Genomic DNA, 27,446 nt, shown 5'->3' on the forward strand with positions numbered 1-27,446 from the left:
CTGACAATAACAACTGTGAGTGAACAGAACTTCTGAAAATATAAAGAAAGACTCTATCCTAGACTTCCTTCTAAGACCTGTGCACAAACCAAGATCTCAAATTACACAAGATTGACTTTGACAACCACAACTGAGCAGAACGTTTCCTGGCACCATAAAAAGACCTGAGGGTTAGACAATGAACATGGCTTGAGCTCGTAGAACAGCGTATTTTAACCACTGTGCCACAGCACACTAGTGTGCCGTGAGATATTGTCTGGTATGCCATGGGAAAAATTCCAATTTCATCAGTAACATGTGGCTTCAGCTCACAGATACACCAATCATTATAAAATACTTTATGATTTATTAATAAATTAATTATAAAATAATTTCCTTGTGTTTATTGATTTTTACTCAAGAGAATTACTTTATATATAGTCAATATAGGCACAGAATTAAATTTTTTAACATTATCTAATGGTGGTATGCCTCATGATTTTTTTTTTTTTTTCATAAAAAAGTGTGCCTTTACACAAAAATGGTTGAAAAACACGACCGTAGAAGATCCCATGACAGTATGCTTCAAGAGTGGAGGAACCCTATATCTCCTAGGCCAAGGAAATTTCCTTTCTGATTTCCTCGATACTTACTATGTTTATGTATGACAAAATATAACAAAACACACTAATCCTATTTTTATTTTTGTTTTGTTTTGTTCTATTTGGTTTTGCTTTTCCTTTTTCTCTCTTTGTCTTTCTTCTTTTAAATTTATATTCATAGGAGCTCCTCCCCGGTTTTTTAAAAAAAAATTTTAATTTTTTCCTTTTATTTCTTTTTCTTAGCAACTGAACCATAGAACTTGAATCATCTTGTTCTCCTGCATAAATTGGCCTACCCCTGTATGTACCTGATCAAGTTAAATGTTCTACAATTTTATTGATAAAGCAAAATAGGAGCTAGAGAGATAATACAATGGCTGAGTACTTGCTTGCCTTGCAGCAACACATATCATTCCACAAGTCCTGCCAATGAGGAATGATGTCTGAGCAATGAGGAGTAAACCATAAGCATTTCTGGGTGTGGGCCAAAACAGAGAGAGAAAGAGGGAGAGGGAGATGGGAAGGGGAGGGAGGGAGGAAAGGAATGTGAAGGGAGAGAGTAGGAGGGAGGGAGGAGGGGGAGAGAGAGTAGGAGTGGGGAGGAAGGAAGAAAAAGTTCTGACCTCAATTTTTCTAGTTTTAACAGTAAGGTTGAATAACTATAACCATCATACTCAATCCTTCATTATTTATTTATTTATATACATATTTTATATATCATATAAATAATAAACTTATTAAATAAGTTCCATTTTGTTTCAGGAAATAGTTTATTAATGTTAAAATTAAAAACCAGTATGGGAGCCGGAGTAATAGCATTCCAGATAGGGCATTTGCCTTGCATGTGACTGACCCAGATTCAATCCCAGCATCCCATATGGTTCCACCCTGGCCTGCTAGGAGAGATTTCTGAGTACAGAGCCAGGAGTAACCCCTGGGCACTGCCGAGTGTGGCCAAAAAAAAAAAAAAGAATTTAGGACACTTCCTTACAAACATACCTAGCATGTGAGCATAAATGCAAATAACACACAGGAGAGAGTGTGGTATCTGCCAGAAAAGTATTTTATGAATTATAATATTTTTTATTTTGAGATTGCTTAAGACCAATAGTTGTCACACTAAATTCTTCCTGTGTATCTCAGAGTGATTTATTCATATAAAAAAATATCAGGGGCCAGAGTGATAGCACAGCAGGAGGGCATTTCACTTGCACACAGCTGACCAAGGACAGACCTGGGTTCAATCCCCAGTGTCCCATATTGTCCCCCAAACCAGGAGCGTTTTCTGAGCGCATAGCCAGGAGTGACCCCTGAGCATCACTGGGTGTGGCCTAAAAATCTAAATAAAATAAAATAAAATATCAAAGTAAAAAATCACTAGATTGTTTTTTAATTTGAGTTAAAATTGGCACACAGCATTACTCCTGTACACACCAGAATTGGTCAACAATTTTTAAATACTACTATTTTAAAGGAAGGCTAAACCCTCCCATAGGAAATAAAAGTGGAAATGAGTCCAGGGGAGAAATGGCTTAGTTCCACATCTTAAAATTGCCTACAGCAATGCATCAAAAAATAAACCCCCCCAGAGTCTAGGTCAGGGGCATAATGTTACAACTTAAGCATTGGGTCAGCAGTGGCACAGGTAGGTTGATTAAGGATTGAGGTAATGTATTTACTTACTATAGTAAGCAGTGTAATAGTACCACCAATAGTACAAAGAGTTCTTGTGTGGATATGTACAAAGTAATACCATAACCATCTGTTTATATTTTAAAACTGAAATATGAAACAAACCAGAATAACAGCTTAAACAAAAGAATAAATACAGATAAATTATAAAAACTAATCATTCAACTTAGTAAAAAAAATAATTCAATTTTTTAGCTCTTTAAACATCTTCATTTCTATTACTCATTAAAATCTAATCTTAATTGTAATAACCCTTCACTAAAAATAAAAGCAAAAAAAATAAAACTATGATTTTCAAATAACTAAAATATAATTTTTCAACTTACAGAATATAATACTGATTAACCTTACATTTAACAGAAAACTACAATCACTGTAATAAGCATATATAAATTATTCATACTGCTGTAAAGCTGCCAGAAAACTCATTCTGCAATTAATCAGGAAAAGAATTAGAAAAGCTATCTTTATCACCTAAATCTGTCATAAAAGACTAATATGCAATAGTATCCATACCTCTTTATAGAAATATCTAATGGATATCCCAAAGCTTACTTTTTAAGAAGAAAATAAATCTTTAAACACCAAAAGTGTTCCTGATAGCAAGAGTTTTGACTTCGAAATATCACTATTTTTAGCCTAAACATTTTTAGGCAATATTGCACTAAAATCATTACCCAAAGGATGATAACCAAGAGTCATAAAATGTCCTCATCTTTAATTCAGTATTTCTACTCCTGAAAATTTTTTCAAAGAAATATAAAGAAACATTTAATAATATTGGTAAGGGACTAGGGAAATGATTACAAAAGGATCTCAGGTTCAATACTTAGCACCAAATGGCCTCCCTAATACTGGCAGGTGACGTCCAGATAGCCTCAGCACCAGTGAGGAAGACTCCTCCTGATCTACTGAACAGGAATAAAAACCCAAAATGCCTTAATAAACTGGAAACTATCTAGATCCCAAGTGTGAGAGTTCTTGAAAAACTCAATCACAAAACATTGAATGATAAATTAAAAGTCATTAAAATTTTATATACATTTGACATCATATTAGAAAGAAAACCCTGGAGACCTATGTCTAACTAAAACTGAAGAATATAAAGCTTGAGGAAATGTGAAAAGCCTCTGAAAAGTAAGAGAAAGCAATGGTTAGATAATAAGAAAGGTGCTCTAGGATCCATTAATGTTCTGGGCAATAGCAAAGAGCTATGAAGACTACTAACTACAAATCAGGTAAATACAGGGAATTAAAGTTGTTTTTCAGAGACAAGACTGCCAGAAGAAATGAGCTTGCACTGTTAGGCAAAGAAATTTCTGTTTTACCTTGAAGACAAATGGCAAACCATCCAAGGATATGTTCAGAATTCCAAGGTATAAAGATCATTGAGATACTGCATGAAAGAGAAATAAAACTAAAAAAAGAGTAAGATAGGAAGGTGGTAGTAAGATATTACAATTCTAGCTCGAAATAAAGATACATAGCACTCAGAAATGTTTAAGATGAAGCACAAAGCAAATGCGATGAATCTAAGGGGGGCTGTACATAGGAAATGGGAGAAAGGTGATGATACCATTAGAGAAAACAAAATTGATTTGTTTAAATATAGCAAATTTCAGATACCTTGATATATCCAAATGAATTTCAATTTCAGGAGGTTCTGGGCCAAAAAACTAAAGTTTTCAGTTTGTGGGTGGTAGCTGAAGTCACACAAAAGGGAGAGATTACTGGAAATAGCCCCTCAAGGTCAAGGATTAAGGACACACAAATTAAGATGAGAGTTCTATGTGTGCAAATATGTAGCCAAGAAAGATGAAAACCACTAAACATACAGTGAATTCAGCATCAAAGATAAGTGGAAAAGTCATGTGTAAGTAATTCTAAGTTATTTCTCTGTGAAGGAAAAATTGAAGATAAAAATGAGAGCTCACAAAGAATTTAGAATCTTAAAAAATATTTTTATATTCACAATGGGAGAAAAAATTATATTACTAGTGACAAGAAAATTGTCAATGTACTGTTATAGAAGAAAAGCACAACATAAAATGGTATAAATATGTATGTTCTTATATGTTAGAACATGTAAGGCATATTTAAAACATATGAAGTCACATACTTGTAATCTTTCCTTTTGTAATTTCCTTTAATGCTGTCTTATGCCTTTAAACTCAAAGTAAGCAGTAAAAACAATAACTGCTCTATACATCTACATTTCATCAAATTTAAAAATATTTGAATAATTAGAGCTTGATAGTATTATGTTAATTTAATGAAAACTAAAATTGTGATTTGGTCCTTGTTTTCAAATAATCATGTAACTTTCTCCTAAAATGTACATTCCTCAAAGTGATCTGGTTGTTTCAAAACATCCTAGTACTGTAAGACTTCCATGTCTCACTAAACTTGGAAAATATGAGGCAAATGACATGTTACTTGAACAATCATAAAAATGCTTAGAAAGTAAAAGGCTCATTTAATAAAAAAAAAAAAACTTAGAAATGTTTCCATATGTTTCTATGAAGTTTTCCTCTCACTAAATGAACACATTCAATATTTTGTTTCTGGCTTTGCTTCAGGGGGAGGGGAGGACCCATCTGCATAGTACAGCACTTACAAGTACATCTCAGTCATGCAATAGTTATGTCACAGCTCATATATCAAATAAAAATCACATTCAAGCCCACACAACCTCACAGCCCCAAAGTCTTCCTTTCTCTTTGGAGTATTCCTGAGAGAACTTACTGTGCAGCTTGTTATGTCACATGACTTTTGTTAGAGAGTTAAATCCAAAATTAAAATATCATAAAATATACAGGAGTACAGTTTGTATATGACTTAACATTTTTTTCTGTACTTGAATACTATGAATATTTCTGTTTTATAGAAACAGGTGCAGAAATGATGAAGAGACTATTACTATGACTCACCACTCAGTGACTTTTTAAAGTAAAATATTATACATTTAGAACATGGTAAAATGTGTCACATAATACTCATAATAACCCTGATACTCTGAAAGCATTTTTAATGCACATGAAGTGATATGACACTTCTGCTACTTAGTACATCAATAGCCCAGGACAAGGCTGTCCATCTCTGGGATGCAGTTTCTCACTTTCCCATTCGTACACCCTCTCAAATCTGATGATTAACGACTCAAGAGATACATCAAATACTTAGAAGAAAAAGATCTGGTACATGGTAAGCACCAAAGTGTGGAACCTACTTTCAGCCAAAATGTTCCATCTGACTCTAAGCTGCCAAGTGGAGACCTCTAGGAGAATTAAAGAGCCTGCCTCAGCCATTTGGTGACTATAAAAAGTAAAATAAAGTGCTGATGTTGACAGGAAAGCCTCCATGCATACATACTGCAGAGTCCTGACTTTCTGCCCACCCATTGTGAACCATCAAAGGGACTTGGAAACCATTACAAAAGTGACAGCACAAATAGCCTAAGCTTAAACTTCTCCCTGCTTCAACTGCAAAACTCCTTTCCATGTTGGGTCTGGCTGGACTGAAGATTGCAGCAGGTAGGGCTCTTGCCTTGCATACAGCCAACCCAGGTTCAACTCTGGTATCCTATATGGTCCCCCGAGCCCCACAGGAGTGATCACTGATCACAGCTAGATGTAACTCAAAAAGAAACAAAAAAAACTTTTCTACACGCTCAGACTATTGGAGCTGCCCCTTGGTAAAGACACCCAAGTCAGGAAACATTCTCAACTAAATGCCTTACTAATTATATTACAGCCTTATTACTTTCCAAGTCAACTTATGTTTTTCTATGACTTTATTAATAGAAATTTCTACTTTCTATAACTCTTGCTAATATTTTTCTATAAATTTTCCAACAGTTCGTTACTAGCACTTTTTTATACTTTTACATTTCATAAGCAAATTCTTCTGTACTATTAAGCAATCTGAAATCATGGGTATAATATATATTGGTAACTTAACTATTAAAGGGACACCTTTTATAGCAGATACTAAGGGAGAGTACTAAAAGGGCTGGAGCAAATGTGCTTAAACCCCAGTTTGAGCTCCTGCACCACACTGGTCTTCCTTGTATCTCTGGGTATTAGCTGCTATATAGCCTTTGACTCAACAGCACCACTGAGCTGGGCCCAAGTAACAAGAAAAAAAGTAAAAAATGTGTGCCTCAGGAAAAAATAAAATCAAAACCCAGTTATATGTGATAAAACATTTCTAGGTATTACTAGGAAAACACACAATGCTTTCAATTAAATAAAAAATGCCATGCAAGGAATAACAACATACATTTCCTTCTACTTTCAGGAATTTAAAAAATACAACAAGCTTTTTCATCAAATAAAATTCCTTCATGTTTTAACAATATTTTTCCTTCAAAGAAATTTAAAATTCTATTAACTTTCATTAAAACCATAAAATAATTCATTACATTTTAATACTGCATTATTGCTGTTAATATAACTAGTAAGAGTTGGCCACCAATTATGAAGACAGGCACTGTGAAGAATTTTATCACAATAAAATCATAAAAACATGAAATTTCAAATACATAAGCCCAAGTTTCTTAAACTGTGGGAAGCACAACTGAAAGTATATGTGTCTTGGGGAGGGAGGAATGGCACTACAACAAAGAAAATCTTAAATATTTTACATTTAAAATAGACTGAGTTATGGCTTATCAGTAAATGCTATTTTATAAACCTATATACCTATGATTATATAAAAGTTCTCTGCCAAAAAACAAACAAACAAACAAAAAAAAAAACACAAGTGGAAAAAAAGCCTAAAATCCGATCTAAAGCAACAACTTTAGATGCCATTGCTAGTAAAGGGCAGTGGAGAAGGGTGGCGGGCAGCATAGGAAGTTGAGCAGTATAATTTAAACCCTAAGGGCTTATCCTATGCGACAGTGAACAAGCAGACAGATGGGAACTGACCTTCAAAGTAGTCATAAGCTAACTACATCAATGTTCTATTAAACAAACCAGGTTAGTACTCCTCATTTGTAAGTACATTTCCACATGGCCTTAGTCCATCACTGGTAAAAAATGCCTCTATCTAGTTTTGAGAAATGATACAATGTCTTTAGGAAAAAGAATATAGTTAATGTATTTCTTTTTAAAATACCTGTAAAAACACAACTCTTCTCTTTATGTTTAAACGAAAATAATTTTCTTTATGTGTCTACATTTTCATATGGCTTATATGAAACTTCTTGAATATTATTAAAACTTTCTGTGATGAACTCAAAATTACACATTTGGAATCAATTAATAATTTTGTTAGCTCTCTTGTCAATATATTAACTAATATTCAAACTATTACTTCATATTCCCACAATATCTAACATAACTCCAACTTTTCCTATTTACTCTTATCAAGCCTTTGCTTTCAGATTTTATTTCTTTAACCCAAAGCACATTTTAACATCTCATAATTTTTTCTGGTTTTAAAGATTTACTTCATATGAATTAATAATTCAGAACTTATACCTTGTTTAATGTGTATGTATTTTTCTTTCCTTCCTCCATTAAGATTAACAGAAATGAATCTAATTTAAGTACCAATTAGTATACCTAATAAAATGCCAAACTAGCAATAATAATACTTTTGTATCAGATATGTTAAAACTCATTTATTACCAGTAAGAGAAATCAACTGAAACTAGGTACCAAACAGAATCTCAAATGAATTCAGATCGGTTTAACTGTTTCTTTGAATCACTTCAATTCTCTATATACCTAATTTCTCAACCTACCCAGTAACTCCCAATTCTTACTTTTTGTCTTTCTGCTACTAAAAATTCATAACCTCATTTTTCTCTAACAAAACTTTCAAAAATACCAGAAAAGAACTGTGCTTGGCCCATTTTAAAGTTTGCAGACATCTTACTACACACAGCTGACTCTGTAAGAGTACGGTGCTTTTCCTTATCAAATAGAAATGGCAAATTGGGAGCCTAGGAAAATGGTGAAAGCACTAGACTATACATGCTGAGAGCTCCAAGCTCAATCCTCAGCACTAATGATCCACTGAACACCTCCAGGAGCAGCTTCCAGCAACATAAGAAGTGGCCCCCAAAACAAAAATTACAAAATATAGTAAACTGGAGAGCATTTATTGCTAGAGCCAAGTAACATTGTTGATTTACATTTTAAAAAAGTGGTGATTACACCTTGCAGTGATAGTTTACTTATATTTTACCATTTGAAGCAAAGTTAGGGGCTAAATAGGAAATCAGATATGTAGAGCTTCCCCATAATGTCTAATGTCAAATGGTTCAGCTAAACTAAAGCATAATATTAATATTGTCCACTTTTGCTCAGTATCTATTCTAGTAATTGGAAAACCAGCTCCTGGGGCAGACTTCAAGGCCATTCTCACAATTCTGGCTAGTACTCTCCTTGACAAATTTTGTTTTAATTTACTGATCCTTGGATTATTGCCAGTGGCCTACCTATTTGGCCAGCAACTTAGAAAAATACTACAGACTAGTATATTAAGGACTGGATAGTAATAGATATAAAAAAATAATTGCAGCTATGAAATAATCTGAACCACTAGTAATTTCAAATCATATGTTTGGTTTGGTTTTTTGGGTTTTTTTTTTTTTGAGTAACCCTAAGTATCACTGAATGTGGCTCAATAACCAACCCAAACTGTGAATGTAAGTCTGTAAGAAGTCAGTACTTTAGCTAACATGACTTGATTTGTGACCTATCTATATACCTTGGTTGTAATTTTTTTATTTTTTAATAAAATATTTACTTAAGCACCATGATTACAAATATGTTTGTAATTAGGTTTCAGTCATAAAAAGTACACCCCTTCACCATTGCAACCTTTCTGTCACCAATGCCCCTCATATGTTTTTTATCTATGGAATTCATCTATACAATCTCTTCCCAAGACACATCACTGTATCTGGTATGGAAAAACATCCACCAACATAGAGTACAGTCTATATATTATGCACTTGGTGGATGTTTTTCCATATATATCTTACTCTTTGCAGCAGCATAGCATGACTCTTTTTATTTTTGGTTTTTGGGTCACATCCAGCAGCACTCAGGAGTTACTCCTGGCTCTGTGCTCAGAAATTGCTCTTGGCATACTCGAGGACCATATGGATTGCGGGGAATTGAACCCGGATTTGTCCTGGATTGGCTGCATGCAAGGCAAATGCCCTACCACTGTGCTTTTGCTCCGGCCCAGTATGACTCATTTAAAATTACTAAAATTTGGTCTGAAGTAAGAACATAGCAGAAAGCATACACTAGTATGCATCAGATCCAGGTTCAATTCCAGGCATCCCAAGCCTGCCAGGAGTGATTTCTGAATGAAGAGCCAGGATTAATCTATAAGCACCAAAATAATAATAATAAATATAATTACTATAAGCCTACTATTTACCATGTGATGTCACTAGCCAACAATTAGTCTGGGTCAGGAAAAAGGGGGTCATCCAACTGATGAGAGCCCAGCCCATGGACATGGTGGATATGTGGACATTCCTAGATGTAGCCCATTCAGAAAATAAGGTGTTGGGGTAGGCGAAAGACTTGGAAGGTAAAGAGATGTATGAGAAAGGACGTGCCCCAAGGAAGAACCATAAACATTTACAAGAGGAACCCCCAGCAGACTTGGAGCAAATGTGGCTCCATGGACAGAGAAAGGAAGGGAGAGAAGGAGAGAAAGAAGAAATGAGGGAAGGAAAAAAGAGGGGAGAAAAGGAGAGGTGGGGAGAAGAAAGAAAGAGGTAGGAGGGAGAGAGAGAGGGAGGGAGGAAGTTCAATAAATATAAAATTTTTTCACAAAATGTCTTTTTTTAAGTACAATGTTCTAAAACAAAAATAAAAAATAATTATTGTTCAATTAGACTGCAAAGATCTTTTAAACAGATTCAAAAATCTAGCTCTTAATATAATTATTACTATTATCCACAATAATACCAATAAAGTAGAAAATCAACTCTATGCTGATTAGTAAGAAAATTATGTATTGAGTAAATAGAGTATATATTAAAACTAGATAGATATTAATGTGTTAGTATTAGAAAGGAAGCTTCCTCCCTTTCCCTAAAAAGCCTCTGGCAGACTTGACCCCGCAAGCAATGAAGAATGGGTCTTAAAACACTGGGGAGTCATGACAATTCTTGAAGAGAATTTAATGAAGTTAATATTTTCTACTTGGTACAGAGCATAAGAAATGTGAACTCATATGCTTGAGTGGCCAGGGAGAGGATGGAGGAAACTTCCAGTCACAACAGGAATCTTAAGCAACAGATATAAGCCCTCAGCAAGGAGAGGAGAAAGAGAATGAAGCTCGCTCCCCAGAAAATTTTCTGGCCCAATCTATCCCCAATTCTAATACCACCATTAAGGTTTTAATGTGATCTTGTCAAAGGCCCACAGGCCACAATGCTGCCTACTCACCAGCTCCAGGGTGCCTTATTAAAACAAGAGGACTCATCAGGACCTCTCAGAACCTCTCCAATGTGTTAAGATTCAGAATGCAGATGGTTTAGCTGCTTCCATACACAAATAATTCCACTCAGCAATATGTGTACAATATGCATACAAGGCATCATGCATGCAGAACTACCCATCATTCATTCATGCATGACCAAATAGCAGCAAACTCTGACCAATGAGTCATAACTCAAAACACTTACCCAAAACGCAAACACTTTCATACTTGTTTTATAAGTCCACTATTTCCCTGATTCCAAAGCCAAATAAGGGCAGTAAAGAAAGAACAAAAACAAGTTACAAGCCAATATTCCTAACAAATACACTTTAAAAATCCTCAATGAAGGGGCCAGAGTGGTGGCAGTAGCGATAAGGTGTCTGCCTTGCAAACGCTAACCTAGGACACACCAAAGTTTGATCTCCGGCGTCCATATAGTCCCCCAAGCCAGGAACAATTTCTGAGCAAATTGCCAGGAGTAACCCCTGAGTGTCACCAGGTGTGCCCCCTCCCAAACACACACACACACACACACACACACACACACACACACACACACACACACACACACTAGCATTTTCTCCATGAAATACTAGTAAATCAAACACAGCAGCACACTAAAAGGATCATTTACTATGATCAAGAAGAATTTTATTCCTAGGATCCAAAGATATACCCACAAATTAATGTCAAAATTTTAAAAAAAATCACAAAAATAAAAAAAGCACAAAATAAAATGGATGACAGGACAAAAATGTTATTGTGTCATAGATACATTTAACAAAATTAAAATTGATTCATGGCAAAAAAATCTCTTAACAAATTAAGTATACAAGAAACATGTCAATTCCATATGATTCAGGAATACCACTCCTAGGGATATACTCTAGGAACCCAAAAACATCATGCAGAAAAACCACTGTTCTTTTGCATGCAAGGCAAATGCCCTACCTCCATGCTATCTCTCTAGCCCCATAAACTAATTTTTTTTTTTTTTTTTTTGGTTTTTGGGTCACACCCGGCGGTGCTCAGGAGTTACTCCTGGCTGCCTGCTCAGAAATAGCTCCTGGCAGGCACAGGGGACCATATGGGACACCGGGATTCGAACCAACCACCTTTGGTCCTGGATCGGCTGCTTGCAAGTCAAAAGCCGCTGTGCTATCTCTCCGGGCCCCTATAAACTAATTTTTAACAAAGCAGTCAAGAACATGAAATGGAATAATGACAGCCTCTTCAACAAATGGTGCTGGTACAATGGGATGTATAAAAAATTAAAACTGGAACCTTATCTCACACCTCACACACATCAACTCAAAGTGGATCAAAGAACTTGAGATCAGACCACAATTTATAAAGTACATTAAGGAAAATATAGGCAGAATGCTCTAATATCTATCTAGACAGTAAAGGAGTCTTCAATGATTTGATGCCAATGGCAAAGGTTACAAAATCAAATCTCAACAAAAGGGACTATATCAAACTAAAAAGTTTCTATATGGCAAAAGAACATGGATGAAAACTAAACTAAATGGAAGAAAATATTTGCAATCAACATATCAGATAATGGGTTGACATCTAGGATATATAAAGTGTTCAGAAATATTAATTCTCCAAACTCTAAAAACTCTATTAGAAAATGGAAAGTGAGGGGCTGGAACAGTGGTGCGAGTGGTAGGGCGTTTGCCTTGCTACCCACTAACCTTGGACAAACCACGGTTAGATCCCGAGGCATCTCATATGGTCTCCCAAGCCAGGAGTGATTTCTGAGCGCATAGCCAGAAGCAACCCTTGAGTGTCACCTGATGTGGCCCAAAAACAAAAACAAAAACAAAAAAAAGGAAAGGAAAGGAAAGGAAAGAAAAGAAAATGGGGAGAGAAAATGAAGACACCTCTCTGAGGAAGACCAACAGACAGCCAACAGGCACATGAATAAATGCTCATCATCACTTATCATTAGAGAAATACAAATCAAGATGACAGTGAGATATCATCTTTCACCAGTGAGAATGGCACATAGCAAAAATACTAGGAACAATCTGTGTTGGCAGAAGTGTGGTGGAAAAAGGAACTCTCAAACACGGCTGGTGGAAAAGTTGTCTGATTCAACCCCTATGGAACACAGTATGGAGAGTTCTCAGTAAACTCATAATTGAGCTTCTATATAGCCCAGCATACCATTTTGGGTATCAATTTCCAAAACAGAAAAGCATTTATTCATTATTATGTATGCACAGCACTATTCATCACAGAACTCAGTACAATTGCTAAGAGTCAAAATCAAACTAAATGTCTAAAAACAGATGAGTGGATCATGAAGAAATGGTACATATAAACAATGGAAATCTACATAGGTCTAAGAAATGATGCAATCATTCAATTTGCTGCAACATGAATTTAGAAGATACATGAACTGAAGTAAGGCAGAAGATGGATAAATACAGGATTATCACTTATTTGTGTTATTTAGAATAACTGCATGAAGGAATGCAATGGTTTAAATGGGGGTTTTCTATAACACTCTTGGCACCCAGGGTATAATGAGGAGAAGAAAGAAATTGAGTGGTGGAGAAAGACAGATGTGAAATAATAGGGGACAGAGGCTAAGGTGCATTGGTGATATTAAGGAAAGACAGAACTAAACATCCAAATCACTGAGTCAACAACAATGTATCATGAGACTCAAATTTTAACCACCACATTTAAAATGGTGCCTGTTATAATAGCAGGCGGGAGGAACACTAGAGGAGGGAAGTTAACACCGGTGGTAGATTGGTGCTGAAACATTGTATGCTTAAAACTTAACTATAAATAACTTTGTGACTCACAATAAAGATAATTAAAAATTTTTAATTCTATAGTTTCTATAAATTCACAAAGGACTCCTCCAAATAAACAGTTCCAAAAAATAGCAGAAAATATTATAGATCCTAATTTTAAGCTACATTATAAAGCTATAGTGACTAAGAACAGCAGGAAACTGAGATAAAAATAAATCAATGGGGGCTGGAAAGATAGCATGGAGGTAAGGCATTTGCCTTTCATGCAGAAGGTCATCAGTTCAAATCCGGGTGTCCCATATGGTCCCCCGTGCCTGCCAGGAGCAATTTCTGAGCATGGAGCCAGGAATAACCCCTGGGCACTGCCAGGTGTGACCCTAAATAAATAAATAAATAAATAAATAAATAAATAAATAATAGAATATAACTGAGAACGTGGGAGTAAACTCATGATTGTAAAATCCAAGTACTTGACAATAGTGTCAAGATTAATCAATAAAGACAGTACTTTCAATAAACAGTGAAGCAGTGCCAGGAAGACTGAATATATGCATATAAAATAATATATCTGGGAAGAAGGCTAAAAGCACTGAACACATGCCCTGCATGCAAAGACTCTTGTATGACTCCCCAATACCACTCTGTCATTCCCAAACATCATCAGGATGGCCCTGGCTCCCAGGAGTTCCAAACCTTTGTAACTACACAGTCAAACAGCAACAGAAATGGCTCCTGATCAACATCAAGCCCACATGGTAGTTCCCTCTCAAAAATAATCTGATTACTTCCAACACTCACAAAAATTAACTCAAGATGAATTAAAGACTAAAATATAAGATCCAATACCACAGAGATCCTAGAACAAAACAATAAGGAAATGTTCTTAATATGAGTTTTGAGGGGCTGGAGGGGTGGCAGTAGAGGTAAGGCGCCTGCCTTGCAAGCACTAGTCTAGGACAGACCACAGTTCGATCCCCCGGCGTCCCATATGGAACCCGCAAAGCCAGGAGAGATTTCTGAGTACATAGCCAGGAGTAATCCCTGATCATCACCAGGAGTGGCATAAAAACAAAACAAAACAAAAAAGTCTTTAGGGGTCAGAGTGATAGCATAGTGGTAAGGTGTTTATCTTGCATGCTGCCAAACTAGGATTGACCCAGGTTTGATTCCCAACATCCTATCTGGTCCCCTAATCCTGCCAGGAGTGATTTCTGAGCACAAAGCCAAGAGTAAACCCTGAGCACCGCCGGGTGTGGCCCAAAAACTAATTAAAAAATTAAATAAATAAAATTTGAATCTTGTTTTTTTAATATAACAGATAAAAACAAATAACAAAATGTATGAAAATAAACCATTGGGACTGTATGAAAGAACTTTTGCACAAAAAAGAAATGTTTAACTGCAGACAGAGGCAATTGATGGAAAATAATATCATCAAATCATATATCTGAAGATTAACATCCAAAATACATAAAGAAGTCAGAAAAATCAAAAGCAAAAAAATCCAATTTTCAATTGGGAATGTTACTTAGACATTTTTCCAAAATAATATACAAATGATAGGAAAGTGAAAAGATACACAAATTAAAATAAAGATAATTTATCACTTTACACCTATTAGAACAAAAAGATAACAATTGCTACTGGGAATGTGGGAAATAGAGAACCCTTTGTGTTGTATTAGTAGGACTGTAATCAAGTACAACACTATAGGAAAAAAAAAATACAGAGGGTCTCCCAAGTAAAACAGAACCACTATATGATCCAAAGAGTGTATTTCTCATTAAGAGCTGGTGGGACTTTTGCCTAATTCAGCCTCTTTAGAAAATGACTGAAAGAGACTCTCCACAAATTAAGAATAGTTTCCATATTATCCTTTAATTCTATACCTGGGCATCTATCAAAAACACAAAAACACATTTAAAAGAGTGCCTGTATACCTATATTCATTGTAGCATTATTTACAGTACCAAATACCTAGAAACTCAAATTCCCAACAAAAGATGAGTGAATAAAAAAATGGTGACCATATATAAAAGAAAATGCAACTAGATTATGAGAAAAGATTAAATCTTTTTTTTGGTTTTGTTTTTTTTGTTTGTTTGTTTGTTTGTTTGTTTGTTTTGTTTTTGGGCTACACCCAGTTACGCTCAGGAGTTTCTCCTGGCTATGAGCTCAGAAATTGCTCCTGACTCAGGCAACCATATGGGATGCCAGGAATCAAACCCAGATACGCCCGGGGTCAGCAGTGTGCAAGGCAAACACCCTACCACTGTGCTATCGCTCCTGCCCCAGAAAAGATTAAATCTTACAGTTGCTGCAACCTGGACTAAACTAGAGGATGTCATATTAAATGAATCAGAAAGAGTTGAGCCAGAGTGGTAGCACAGCGGCAGGGCATTTGCCTTACATGCATCTGACCCAGGACGAATGTGGGTTCGATCCCAGCATCCCATATGGTCCTCCAAGATAGAAGCAATTTCTGAGCAAAGAGGCAGAAGTAACCCCTGCGCGCCGCCAGGTGTAGTCCAAATATAAAAATAAATGAGAAAGTGATACCAAATTATGTTGTTCAAATGCAGACTTTAATAAAGAAACAAAGCAAGGGATTAAACAATCCCCAATAGAAACCAACTGAGATGAAACCAACAGAACTATAACTCAAGGGGATGGGGGGGGATCTTGGAATAATGGTGAAAAGATCATCACACTTTGGTGATGGTCATAATATATAGCATGTCTATATTATAATAGCATTGGTATTACTGTACAAAAAATGAAAAGTGTAATTTAGAGCACTATTGATGTATATCCCAAGAGAACAGAACTCAAAAACAGGGGAGTTTTATCTCATGATATCAGGATTAATGAAGATTATAGATGAGATGCAGAGAAGTGAGGTAAAAGATGGATTACTCTGTTGTAAAAAATTATTCAGAGATATAAATGGTGATTTCCAGAACACATATGTATAAGTGAGGATAAAAAACGAAATAGAATTCTGGAGGTGTTCCTCTGACCTCTTGTCACTATTACGTAAAACACAAAACTACTCCCCCTCACTTACTACTCAGAATTGTCCTCTTGGTCTTTAGAAATGTTTAGTATTCTTAATTCTTTAAGCTACTCTAATGGATAATAAATAATTATTGATTTCTCAACAATGTTTAAACTTAATGAGTTTCCAATACTTCGATATACGACACATTAAACTCAAAAGATTTATAGATTAATTAGTTTTGCTCCAACTTGATAAATATCAAGAATCATAGTGATAGTTTCTCAATTCAAATTTTATCTTTAAAGTTTAAGTTTTGGGAAAGGACAAATTTATAGTCAATATCTCTATCTGGAAAGAATGTAAAGAAAAATAAAAAAAAGTAATTCAGAACATATTAGGTTTTTCAGATGTCAAAACCAACCTTTTGAAAACAGAGAAATACAAAGTCTATCACTATACCTCAATCTCTGTTCTAAATGGTAAAAAAAAAAAAAAAAAAAAAACCTCTTCAACAACTCCATCCCCTTTTTTCATAAGCACACCTGGGAAGAAGAGGAATCCGCAGCTTTGTTCAGATTTAGACTGATGTGGTTTCAGACCAGATGTTTAAATGTTACAGTATGTATATTTTCTCCCCTCTTCTAAAGCAGAAGTAAAATAAGGGGAATATTTGACTTCACTCCACAAGGACCTATTTAATAGTTTGGCGGTTATGTAAGTAAAGGTAGCTTGGCTAAGTCAATGTTGACGACATACGGAACGACATGATCCTAATGAGTTGGAAAATATTGGCTCTCATGAGAATAGACCAGATGCTACTGAGCTGAGAAAGCTACTGTATTATTGAATTTCATTTTTATGAGGTAAAATTTATTATTCAAGCATTAAGGTATCCCACATGAAATCTTGCATAAAATACTTTTACAGTTCCATTCTGGAAAGTACATTTTTCTTTTAACATTAAGGAATCACTTAAATAAAGGACTCAAATATCTACTTGATATTTGAATTTGTTACCACAAATTTTAAAGTCTCTAAGTTCCTTGCAAATACTAGAATAATGGAACTAGATTGTCAACAAAAAATTGAACTACCTGAAAAGAGAAAAGTGGCAGCAAATCCTTGCTTCCCAAAATAAATAAAAACCACATGTGACTTTCTAGTTATCTTCTGGCAAAATGTGCTAAAAATTTCCATGTTTGTGTACCATATAAACAAAATATATAATGCAATAACTCAAATTATTGCATATTTTTAAAACCATATCTCCTTTAATCTTTATAACTCCTATTTATTTATTCTCCTATATAATCTCTCTTTCTTGGGGGGGGCCACACCCAGTGGCGCTCAGAGGTTACTGCTGGCAATGCACTCAGAAATCACTCCTACCTGGAGGACCATATGGAATGCTGGGGGATTAAACCATGGTCCATCCTAAGCTAGGACGCACAAGGCAGACACCTTTATGCCCTGTGCCACCACTCTGGCCCCATCTCCTATATAATTTCTAACAAAGAAAACTTTAGCTATCTTAACTTTATTTTTATTTCCATTTACCAAAGAGTTACTTTGATCAAGCAGAAATAATAGTGATACCTGGGGCTGAAGTGATAGTATAGTGGGTAGGATGCCTGGCTTGCACGAGACCAACCCAAATTCAATTCCCAGCATCCATTATGGTCCCCAACCACCACCAAAAGTGATTTCTGAGTACAGAGCCAAGAGTAACACCTGAGCATAACCAGAGATAATTAAAAGAAAAGAAAAGGAATAATAGTGATAAAAAGATCCAAATATGGGGCTTCACAAAAATGGCTTACAAAGTGAATATATAGGAGCTGATACTTAATAAGCTAAGTTGTTCTAAGTATTAATTTTCACTTGTGTATTACAGAATATATAATGAATAATATATACATTACAGAATATATAATATTATAATATAATATAATATAATTAATATAATAATATAATATAATATAATTAATATAATATTGGAAATGAAAAGTAGAATTAATGTGTCACAAATATCACATTAGGGGCCGGAGAGATAGCATGGAGTTAAGGCATTTGCCTTGCATGCAGAAGGTCGGTGGTTCAAATCCCGGCATCCCATATGGTCCCCTGAGCCTGCCAGGAACGACTTCTCGCGTAGAGCCAGGAGTAACCCCTGAGTGCTGCCAGGTGTGACCCAAAAAACCAAAAACCAAAAAAAAAAAAAAAAAAACAAATATCAACATAAAAATTAAGGCAAATTTGACTAATCAAGTAAGCTTCATGGTATCCAATCTTTACATTATGCAGCTTACTAGCCAGAGAAATGCTTAGTAGGTAGTTATAAGTGAAAGTAAAATAAAATGGTATAATTTCATATTTCTATTATCCCACAGCTTCCATTTGAGATCCATTATCCTTAGGAATCCCAAGTTAAATGAAATATGACTTACCATACCTACTAAAAGCCTGATATGGCTTCTTGATAAAGGGCTACTGTCAAAAGGACACAATGCAATTTGTTCAATACATTAAAAAAAATAAAAAGTAACCCTAAACCAAACAAGTGTTGTCAATTTTATTTCTCTTCTTACCAACTTCATTATTCATTATTCCATAGCCTTTCTTGCTTTACCTTTTGAATTTACCACTGCGCTCTATGGTTTTAGCAAATACAATATGTGCAAGATACAAAAACTATAAATGCATGAAAAGTGCTTGCCTTGCATGTGGCCAACATTACTTCAATCCCTGGTACCCCATTCAGTCCCTGGAGCACCCAAAAGAAGTTACCCTGAGCAAAGAATTAGAAGTTAACCCTAAACTTCTCTGGGTTTGGCCCAAAACAAGCAAGCACACAAACTAAAAACATGCTACAAATAATATCTTGCATTGGAATCAAAGCAAATTTTCTATGATTAAAAATTAATTAATTCAGCAAGGATATAAATAGGAGTTTGTATCCCATGTCTCCAGGAACATAATTTAATGATATTAGTTTTATCAAAATAATGAAACTTATGTATCATTTCAAATAGTCATTAATCTACTCAAAGTTATCATGCAAATGGCCAATTATATAAGGAGTGCTAAAAAAATAATCACACAACTATAATAAAATTTATCCAGAAATTAAGAACAAGAACTAATTCTGAATAGTTTAAGTCATCTAAGTTTTTACACGTAAGTTTTATATAGTAAAATTCACAGAAATGTGAATTTGCTGCCATATACTTATCAAGAAGATTGTACCTTTTAGATCAAGAAATCGTGATAAATAAAAATAGGGTGATACTCAACTACAAAAGAAGATGTAATCTTGGAGCCGGAGCAGTGGTGCAGACGATAGGGTGTTTGCCATGCATGCAGTAACCTAGGATGGACCTTGATTTTATCCCCTGGCATCCCATATGGTCCCCCAAGCCAGAAACGATTTCTGAGCGCACAGCCAGGAGTAACTCCTGAGCACTGCTGGGTGTGGGCCCAAAACAAAAACAAAAAAAGATGTAATATAATTACATGGAAGTGGATGGTGCAATGTTTTTTATTGTTGTTGTTTTTGGTTTTTCAAATCATACCAGGTGACACTTAGGGATTACTCCTGGCTCTCCACTCAGAAGTCGCTCTCCTGGAAGGCTCAGGGGACGATATGGGATGCTGGCATTCAAAGCCTGTGTTAGCCTCATGCAAGGCAAATGCCTTACTGTTGTGCTATCATTCCAGCCCCGATGGCGTAATGTTAAGCAAAGTCAGAGGGAGGAGAACAAATACTGTATGATCTCACTCATGTGTGAAATATAAAAAAACAAAGCAACTAACGGATAATGGCCAATAAAAACAAACCCTGAAATTCTGCCTACAGAATTTAGTCTGCCAAGAAGGGGTGTGTAAGGGTAAGGGAGAAGAAATTATCTGGGGACAGAAGTATACCAGCTTTCTGCCAAAGGAATGGCGTAGTAGCCTTATGCCAAAACGCTGATGTTAACACTATCATAAATCATGATAACTCAGCTATGTAAAAAGATGTGCTCTTACCTATAGTTTGGAAAACTTCATTCATTAAAGCTTCATTTACTGCTAAAGAGCTGACATTTCCAGCGTGACACCAACTCTGATATATTGCTTGCAGCAGAAGTGCCTGTGCTCTTGTACCCTGAATTGTGAGATTTGGAAGTTCAAATATTCCCTCTGTTATAGGAATCTGAGATCTTTTGTTCCTGCAGGAAAAATAATAATAATGATTATTAGTAAGTTAAGAGCATTTACAAACATAACATTCTAAGGATTGAACCGGGTGCACATATATATAAATATATTCACATTCTAAATGTTCTAATGTAAATATTCACAATAAGATATAGATATGCAATTCTACTTTAAATAAGTGTCAATATTTCAAAAACTTAAAAAAATACAAACTATAGGCAATGGAGCGGTGGCACAGGTGGTAGGGCGTTTGCCTTACACGCAGCTGACCTAGGATAGCTTGGTCCCCCAAGCCAGGAGCAATTTTTGAACGCATAAACCAGGAGTAACCCCTGAGCATCAAGGGTGTGGTCCCAAATCCCCCAAAATACAAACTATAATATCTAGACATATACAATTATAATAAATCAGTTATAATTTTATAATCAATCATTACAATGAAAAGTTTACATTTAAAGGGAATTTACTGGTAGGTTTACAATGTTCCAAATATCTTTTATCCTTTCTATAAGCTACCATTATACTCTTTTACAAGTACTATCTTATCTTCACTTTTTAGACAGTGAAACCAAGTCACAAAACTATAAATTAAATGTTCAACTATCATACCACTAATCAGCCCCAGGAGCGATTTCTGAGCCCATAGCCAGGAATAACCCCTGAGAGTCACTGGGTGTGGCCCAAAAACAAAACAAAACAAAACAAAACAAACAAAAAATAGAATGATTTAATAAAGTAGAAAATCTTAACAATTATAAATTATTGTTAATATAATGTGTCTAAATAAACAAGAGATTCCATTCTTATAAATTGGAGAACTTAATATTAAGATGTAAATATTCAACCAAATTAATCCACAGACTTATTAAAACCTTAGCAAAGAATCACATTTATTCTGAATTAGTAAATTAATTTTAAAATTCATATGAATTTAAAAGGAACCCTGAGAAACCAAAACAATGTTAAAACTGTACATTTAAATTGGATGGTTCAGAGATCCCAATTTCAAAACCTGTAACAAAAACATATAAGTCAAAACAGTGTCATAGTATCACAAAGACAATCATTTAGATCAGAGCACTTGCTGGCGTGAGTGTGAAAATCAGTAATGGGTGTATATATCTTATAAACAAATGATTTTGGAGCAACAGCATGTCCAAAATACAAAAGAATGAAGTTGGACTGCTACTTCCCCCATTATACCAAAACTGACTTCAAATGGATGAAACAGCTACATCTATAAAACTCTTAGAAGAAACACAGGTGTAAATCTTCATGATGCTGGAGTAAAGAATGCTAATGAAAGCAACCCAAGTTCTTTAAACGGGATTTTTTTCTTTTTTTTCTTTTTTTTTTCTTTTTTTTTTTTTGGTTTTTGGGCCACACCCGGCATTGCTCAGGGGTTACTCCTGGCTGATGCTCAGAAATAGCTCCTGGCAGGTATGGGGGACCATATGGTACACCGGAATTCGGACCAACCACCTTTGGTCCTGGATCGATAAACTGGATTTTTTCAAAGTTAATAAGTGTATGCTGGGCTGCAGCTTAAGGAGATGAAATGCATGCCTGGCATGTGTGAGGTTCCAACCCCAGCATCATATGGTTTCCCAGAAATACTGTATATGGCTGTGGAGGCCCTAACCACCAGCAGGCAAAATCTGTGCAGAGTCCGAATCACATTACAAGACAAGAATTGGCAAAAGTGGCCATGAGGTCTGTGAGCATAGCTGGGAGACAGCCTCAAAAGGGTTTTTTTTTTAACCAGAAAATAATTCTGAAAAGACAGTACAACACACAAAATGGAGAAAATTTTTTCCAAACTTTTATCTAGTCTTCAGAATGTGTAAAGAACACACATAATTCAACAACAGAAAAGGGGCCGGAGTGGTGGCTCTAGAGGTAAGGCATCTGCCTTGCAAGCGATATCCTAGGACGGGCCCTGGCTCGATTTCCCGGCGTCCCATATGGTCCACCCAAGCCAGGAGCAATTTCTTTTTTTTTTTTTATTTAACCAACTTTATTATATACATGATTGTATTTGGGTTTCAGTCATTTAAAGAACACCACCCATCACCAGTGCAACATTCCCGTCACCAATGTCCCAAATCTCCCTCCTCCCCACCCAACCCCCACCTGTACTCTAGACAGGCTTTCTATTTCCTTCATACATTCTCATTATTAGGATAGTTCAAAACGTAGTTATTTCTCAAATTAAACTCATCCCTGTTTGCAGTGAGCTTCATGAGGTGAGCTGTAACTTCCAGCTTTTTTCTCTTTTGTGCCTGAAAATTATTATTGCAAAAATGTCTTTCACTTTTCTTAAAACCCATAGATGAGTGCGACCATTCTGCGTCTTTCTCTTATTCTCTGACTTATTTCACTCAGCATAATAGATTCCATGTACATCCATGTATAGGAAAATTTCATGAATTCATCTCTCCTGACAGCTGCATAATACTCCATTGTGTATATGTACCACAGTTTCTTTAGCCATTCATCTGTTGAAGGGTATCTTGGCTGTTTCCAGAGTCTTGCTATGGTAAATAGTGCTGCAATGAATATAGGTGTAAGGAAGGGATTTTTGTATTGTATTTTTGTGTTCCTAGGGTATGTTCCTAGGAGTGGTATAGTTGGGTCGTATGGGAGCTCGATTTCCAGTTTTTGGAGGAATCTCCATATTGCTTTCCATAAAGCTTGAACTAGACAGCATTCCCACCAGCAGTCGATAAGAGTTCCTTTCTCTCCACATCCCCGCCAACACTACTTGTTCTCATTATTTGTGATGTGTGACAATCTCTGGGGTGTGAGGTGGTACCTCATAGTTGTTTTGATTTGCATCTCCCTGATGATTATTGATGTGGAGCATTTTTTCATGTGTCTTTTGGCCATATGTATTTCTTCTTTGTCAAAGTGTCTGTCCATTTCTTCTCCCCATTTTTTGATGGGGTTAGATGTTTTTTTCTTGTAAAGTTCTGTCAGTGCCTTGTATATTTTGGAGATTAGCCCCTTATCTGATGGGTATTGAGTGAATAGTTTCTCCCACTCAGTGGGGGGCTCTTGTATCCTGGGTGCTATTTCTTTTGAGGTGCAGAAGCTTCTCAGTTTAATATATTCCCATCTGTTAATTTCTGCTTTCACTTGCTTGTAGAGTGCAGTTTCCTCCTTGAAGATGCCTTTAGTCTCAATGTCCTAAGCCAGGAGCGATTTCTGAGCACATGGTTAGGAGTAACTCCTGAGCTTCAAACAGGTGTGGCACAAACAAACAAACAAAATATAAACGAAAAGTATACAGCCCAGCCTAAGAATAAAATAGGGCATCAATAGACAGTTAATGCCTTGGGAAGGCAGGAGTAAAGGTCAATAAATTCATAAAATGATTAACAACATAATTTTATTTTTGGAAATCAATGCTACAATGTATATATACATATATATATACACTACACATATAGTAGTTATAATAGTAAAATTAATAAATAAAGCCGGTCCTGGAAACAACGGTGAGTAAAGAATTTGAATTCATAAATTCTGATGGTGGAAATATACAAAGCTATTGTGCCAAATAATTCAACAACTGATAACCCAGAAGCTACACTGTAAGGCAATATTAAATGGAAAACTCAAGACCAACAAATTCATCATAAAAAAATCTCAGTTATTCATTCAGAACAATAGTGCAAAGCAGGCCTGGGTTCAAACCATGTGTTTCCCAAAGTGTTTCATGGTTCCCCAACCCATACATGTGTTTAATCCACCATGAATTATGCCTGAGTGCATAGCCAGAAGATAGTCCTGAGAACATTATGAATATAACCCAATTTCTCCCAATCAAAAAATTTTAATTCAATCATGCATGGCCATAGCATTAAAATAGCTATTTTCCATTAATACAAAATTTCCAGATCATAGGTAATGGCATGGTTTCTTTTTGGGAGTTTTGAAAATGTTTTAAAATTAGAATTATGATAACTGTATTACTCTAAATATTCTTTTTTTAGTTTTTGTTTTTTGTTTTGTTTTAATTTTTGGTTTCTGGATCACACCTGCAACACTCAGGAGTTACTCCTGGCTCTACATTCAGAAATCGTTCCTGGTAGGCTCAGGGGACCATATGGGATGCCGGGATTTGAACCACTATCCTTCTGCACGTGAGCCAAACGCCTTGCCTCCATGCTGTTTCTGGCCCCAACTCTAAATATTCTTAATAAAAACCAATGACCTGTATAGTTTAGCGGATAAATTTTATGTTACATGAATGTTATCTCAAGTAAAACAGAAAATCTTAGAAGTATTCACACAGACCAAGAAAATTATTACTGCCTTCTCTTTCTCAAAAATATTTTAAAAAATAAAATAAAATAACCCTGGAAACACTTGCTTCTCTAAATTTGAATGTTAGGTAATTAAAAATGTATATTGAGATAATTATCATCAGTACCATACCACTTAAAAGTATCTAATAACAGTACGTACTTCTACTTGGTTTACTCTTTCATCATCAAAGTTAGTCATATGTTGCCTTAAAAATAAAGCGCAGCTCAGAGCAATACTATATAGGGCATTTGCCTAGCAACCAACCCAGGTTCAAACATCGGCATTCGTTGGATTTTCTGAGCCCATTAGGAATGATCCCTGAGTAGAGTAAGAATTAAGCATTGCCAGGTGTGCCACTCCCCCAAAAATAATAATAATAATATATTTAAAAGACTGGGAAAATAAGGAAATAAATATGCAATAAAAAAGACTTTTGATCTATGTACCTTATGGTATCGTGTCTGGTATCAAGGTCTTTAATCCATTTGGATTTTACCTTCATACATGATGTTAGCTGGGGGTCTAAGTTCAATTTTCTGCAAGTGGCTAGGCAGTTGTGCCAACATCACTTGTTGAAGAGACTTTCTTTGCTCCATTTAGGATTTCTTGCTCCTTTATCAAAAATTAGGTGATTTTATGTCTGGGGAACATTCTCCAAGTACTCTAGTCTATTTCACTGATCTGAGGGTCTGTCTTTATTCAAATACCATGCTGTTTTGATAACTATTGCTTTGTAGTACAGTTTAAAGTTGGGGAAAGTAATGCCTCCCATATTCTTTTTCCCAAGGATTGCTTTAGCTATAGGTAAAACTCCAAGGCATTGAGACTAAAGGCATCTTCAAGGAGGAAACTGCACTCCCCAAACAAGTGAAAGCATAAGTTAACAGATGGGAATACATTAAACTGAGAAGTTTCTACACCTCAAAGGAAATAGTGCCCAGTATACAAGAGCCACCCACTAAGTGGGAGAAACTATTCACCCAGTACCCATCAGATACGGGGCTAATATCCAAAATATACAAGGCACTGACAGAACTTTACAAGAAAAAAAAATTCTAATCCCATCAAAAAATGGGGAGAAGAAACGGACAATTCGACAAAAAAGAAATACAAATGGCTAAAAGACACATGAAAAAATGCTCCACATCACTAATCATCAGGGAGAACCAAATCAAAACAACGATGAGGTACCACCTCACACCACAGAGATTGGCACACATCACAAAGAATGAGAACAAGCAGTGTTGGCGGGGATGTGGAGAGAAAGGAACTCTTATCCACTGCTGGTGGGAATGCTGTCTAATCCAACCTTTATGGAAAGCAATATGGAGATAGACAACATGAAAACATGTTGACCATCACTTATCATTAGGGAAATCCAATTCAAGACAACAATGAGATACCATCTTACACCAGAAAGGATGGCAAACATCAAAAATAATGAGAACAATCTCTGTTGGCGGGGATGTGCTAAGAATGGAACTCTCATTCACTGCTGATAGGAATGCTGCTTGGTCCAACCCCTATTGAAGACAGTATGGAGGGTTCTCAGTAAACTCAGAATTGAGCTGCCATATGACCCAGCAATTGCAATCCTGGCTATCTATCCCCAAGACAGAAAGACATTCATCCAAAAACATGTATGCACACCACTATTCAATGCAGCACTCAGCACAATAGTCAAGATTTGGAATCAATCTAGATGTCCAACAACAGATGAGTAGATCATGAAGATGTGGTAGCTATACACAATGAAATACTAATAGCAGTAAGAAACGATACAATCATGCAATTTGCAGCAACATGGATGGAACTAGAAAATATTATTTCAAATGAAGCCTGAAGAAGGATAAATACAGAATGATAGCACTAATTTGAGGTATTTAGAATATATAACATATATACATATAATACTCCATGAAGAAATACAATGGTCTAAATGATAGAAATTCTGAGCACCGTTGGTAGTAGCAGATATGGTGGAGCGATCAAATCCAATGGAAGAGAAGAAACACTCTTACTATATCATAAACCATAAAGAAATCGGCAACAAGCAGCTGGTTAGAGCTAACAGGTGTTCAATCAACTTCTCACTACAAAGGCTTATATTAATGTTATAATGTATTGATCCACAGGGACTCCCACTGCAGTGCTTACTATCAATATGTTCTAGTGACTTGATTGTATTAGGTATAAAATAACTATTCAACTTCTTTTTCCACAGTGGTTCATGAAATTTTGCAATTTCAGCCCTCTATCAAATGTCTTGATAAAATATTCCAACTTAATCATTTTCTTTTGATTATGTCTTTTATTAGAATTTAAAGCCTATAACATATTGAGACTACTGAAACAGACAACTGCACAGCACAGATTATGTTACAGGTCTCAACGAGTACATTTTTGAAAATTACTATT

At 35.6% G+C, this 27,446-nt stretch overlaps 1 protein-coding gene across 2 annotated transcripts in view; it reads right to left on the minus strand.

Annotated features, from left to right (window-relative positions):
• Positions 1-27,446, minus strand: part of VPS13B (vacuolar protein sorting 13 homolog B) — a 724,212-nt gene that overhangs the window by 558,695 nt on the left and 138,071 nt on the right. For both annotated transcript variants that reach the window (XM_049773957.1, XM_049773956.1), the window contains exon 16: positions 20,544-20,725. In XM_049773957.1, coding sequence (XP_049629914.1) covers positions 20,544-20,725 — 182 coding nt within the window. The remainder of the gene's footprint in view (positions 1-20,543; positions 20,726-27,446) is intronic.

Source organism: Suncus etruscus, chromosome 5, assembly GCF_024139225.1.
Source record: "Suncus etruscus isolate mSunEtr1 chromosome 5, mSunEtr1.pri.cur, whole genome shotgun sequence".
Taxonomy (NCBI): Eukaryota; Metazoa; Chordata; class Mammalia; order Eulipotyphla; family Soricidae; genus Suncus; species Suncus etruscus.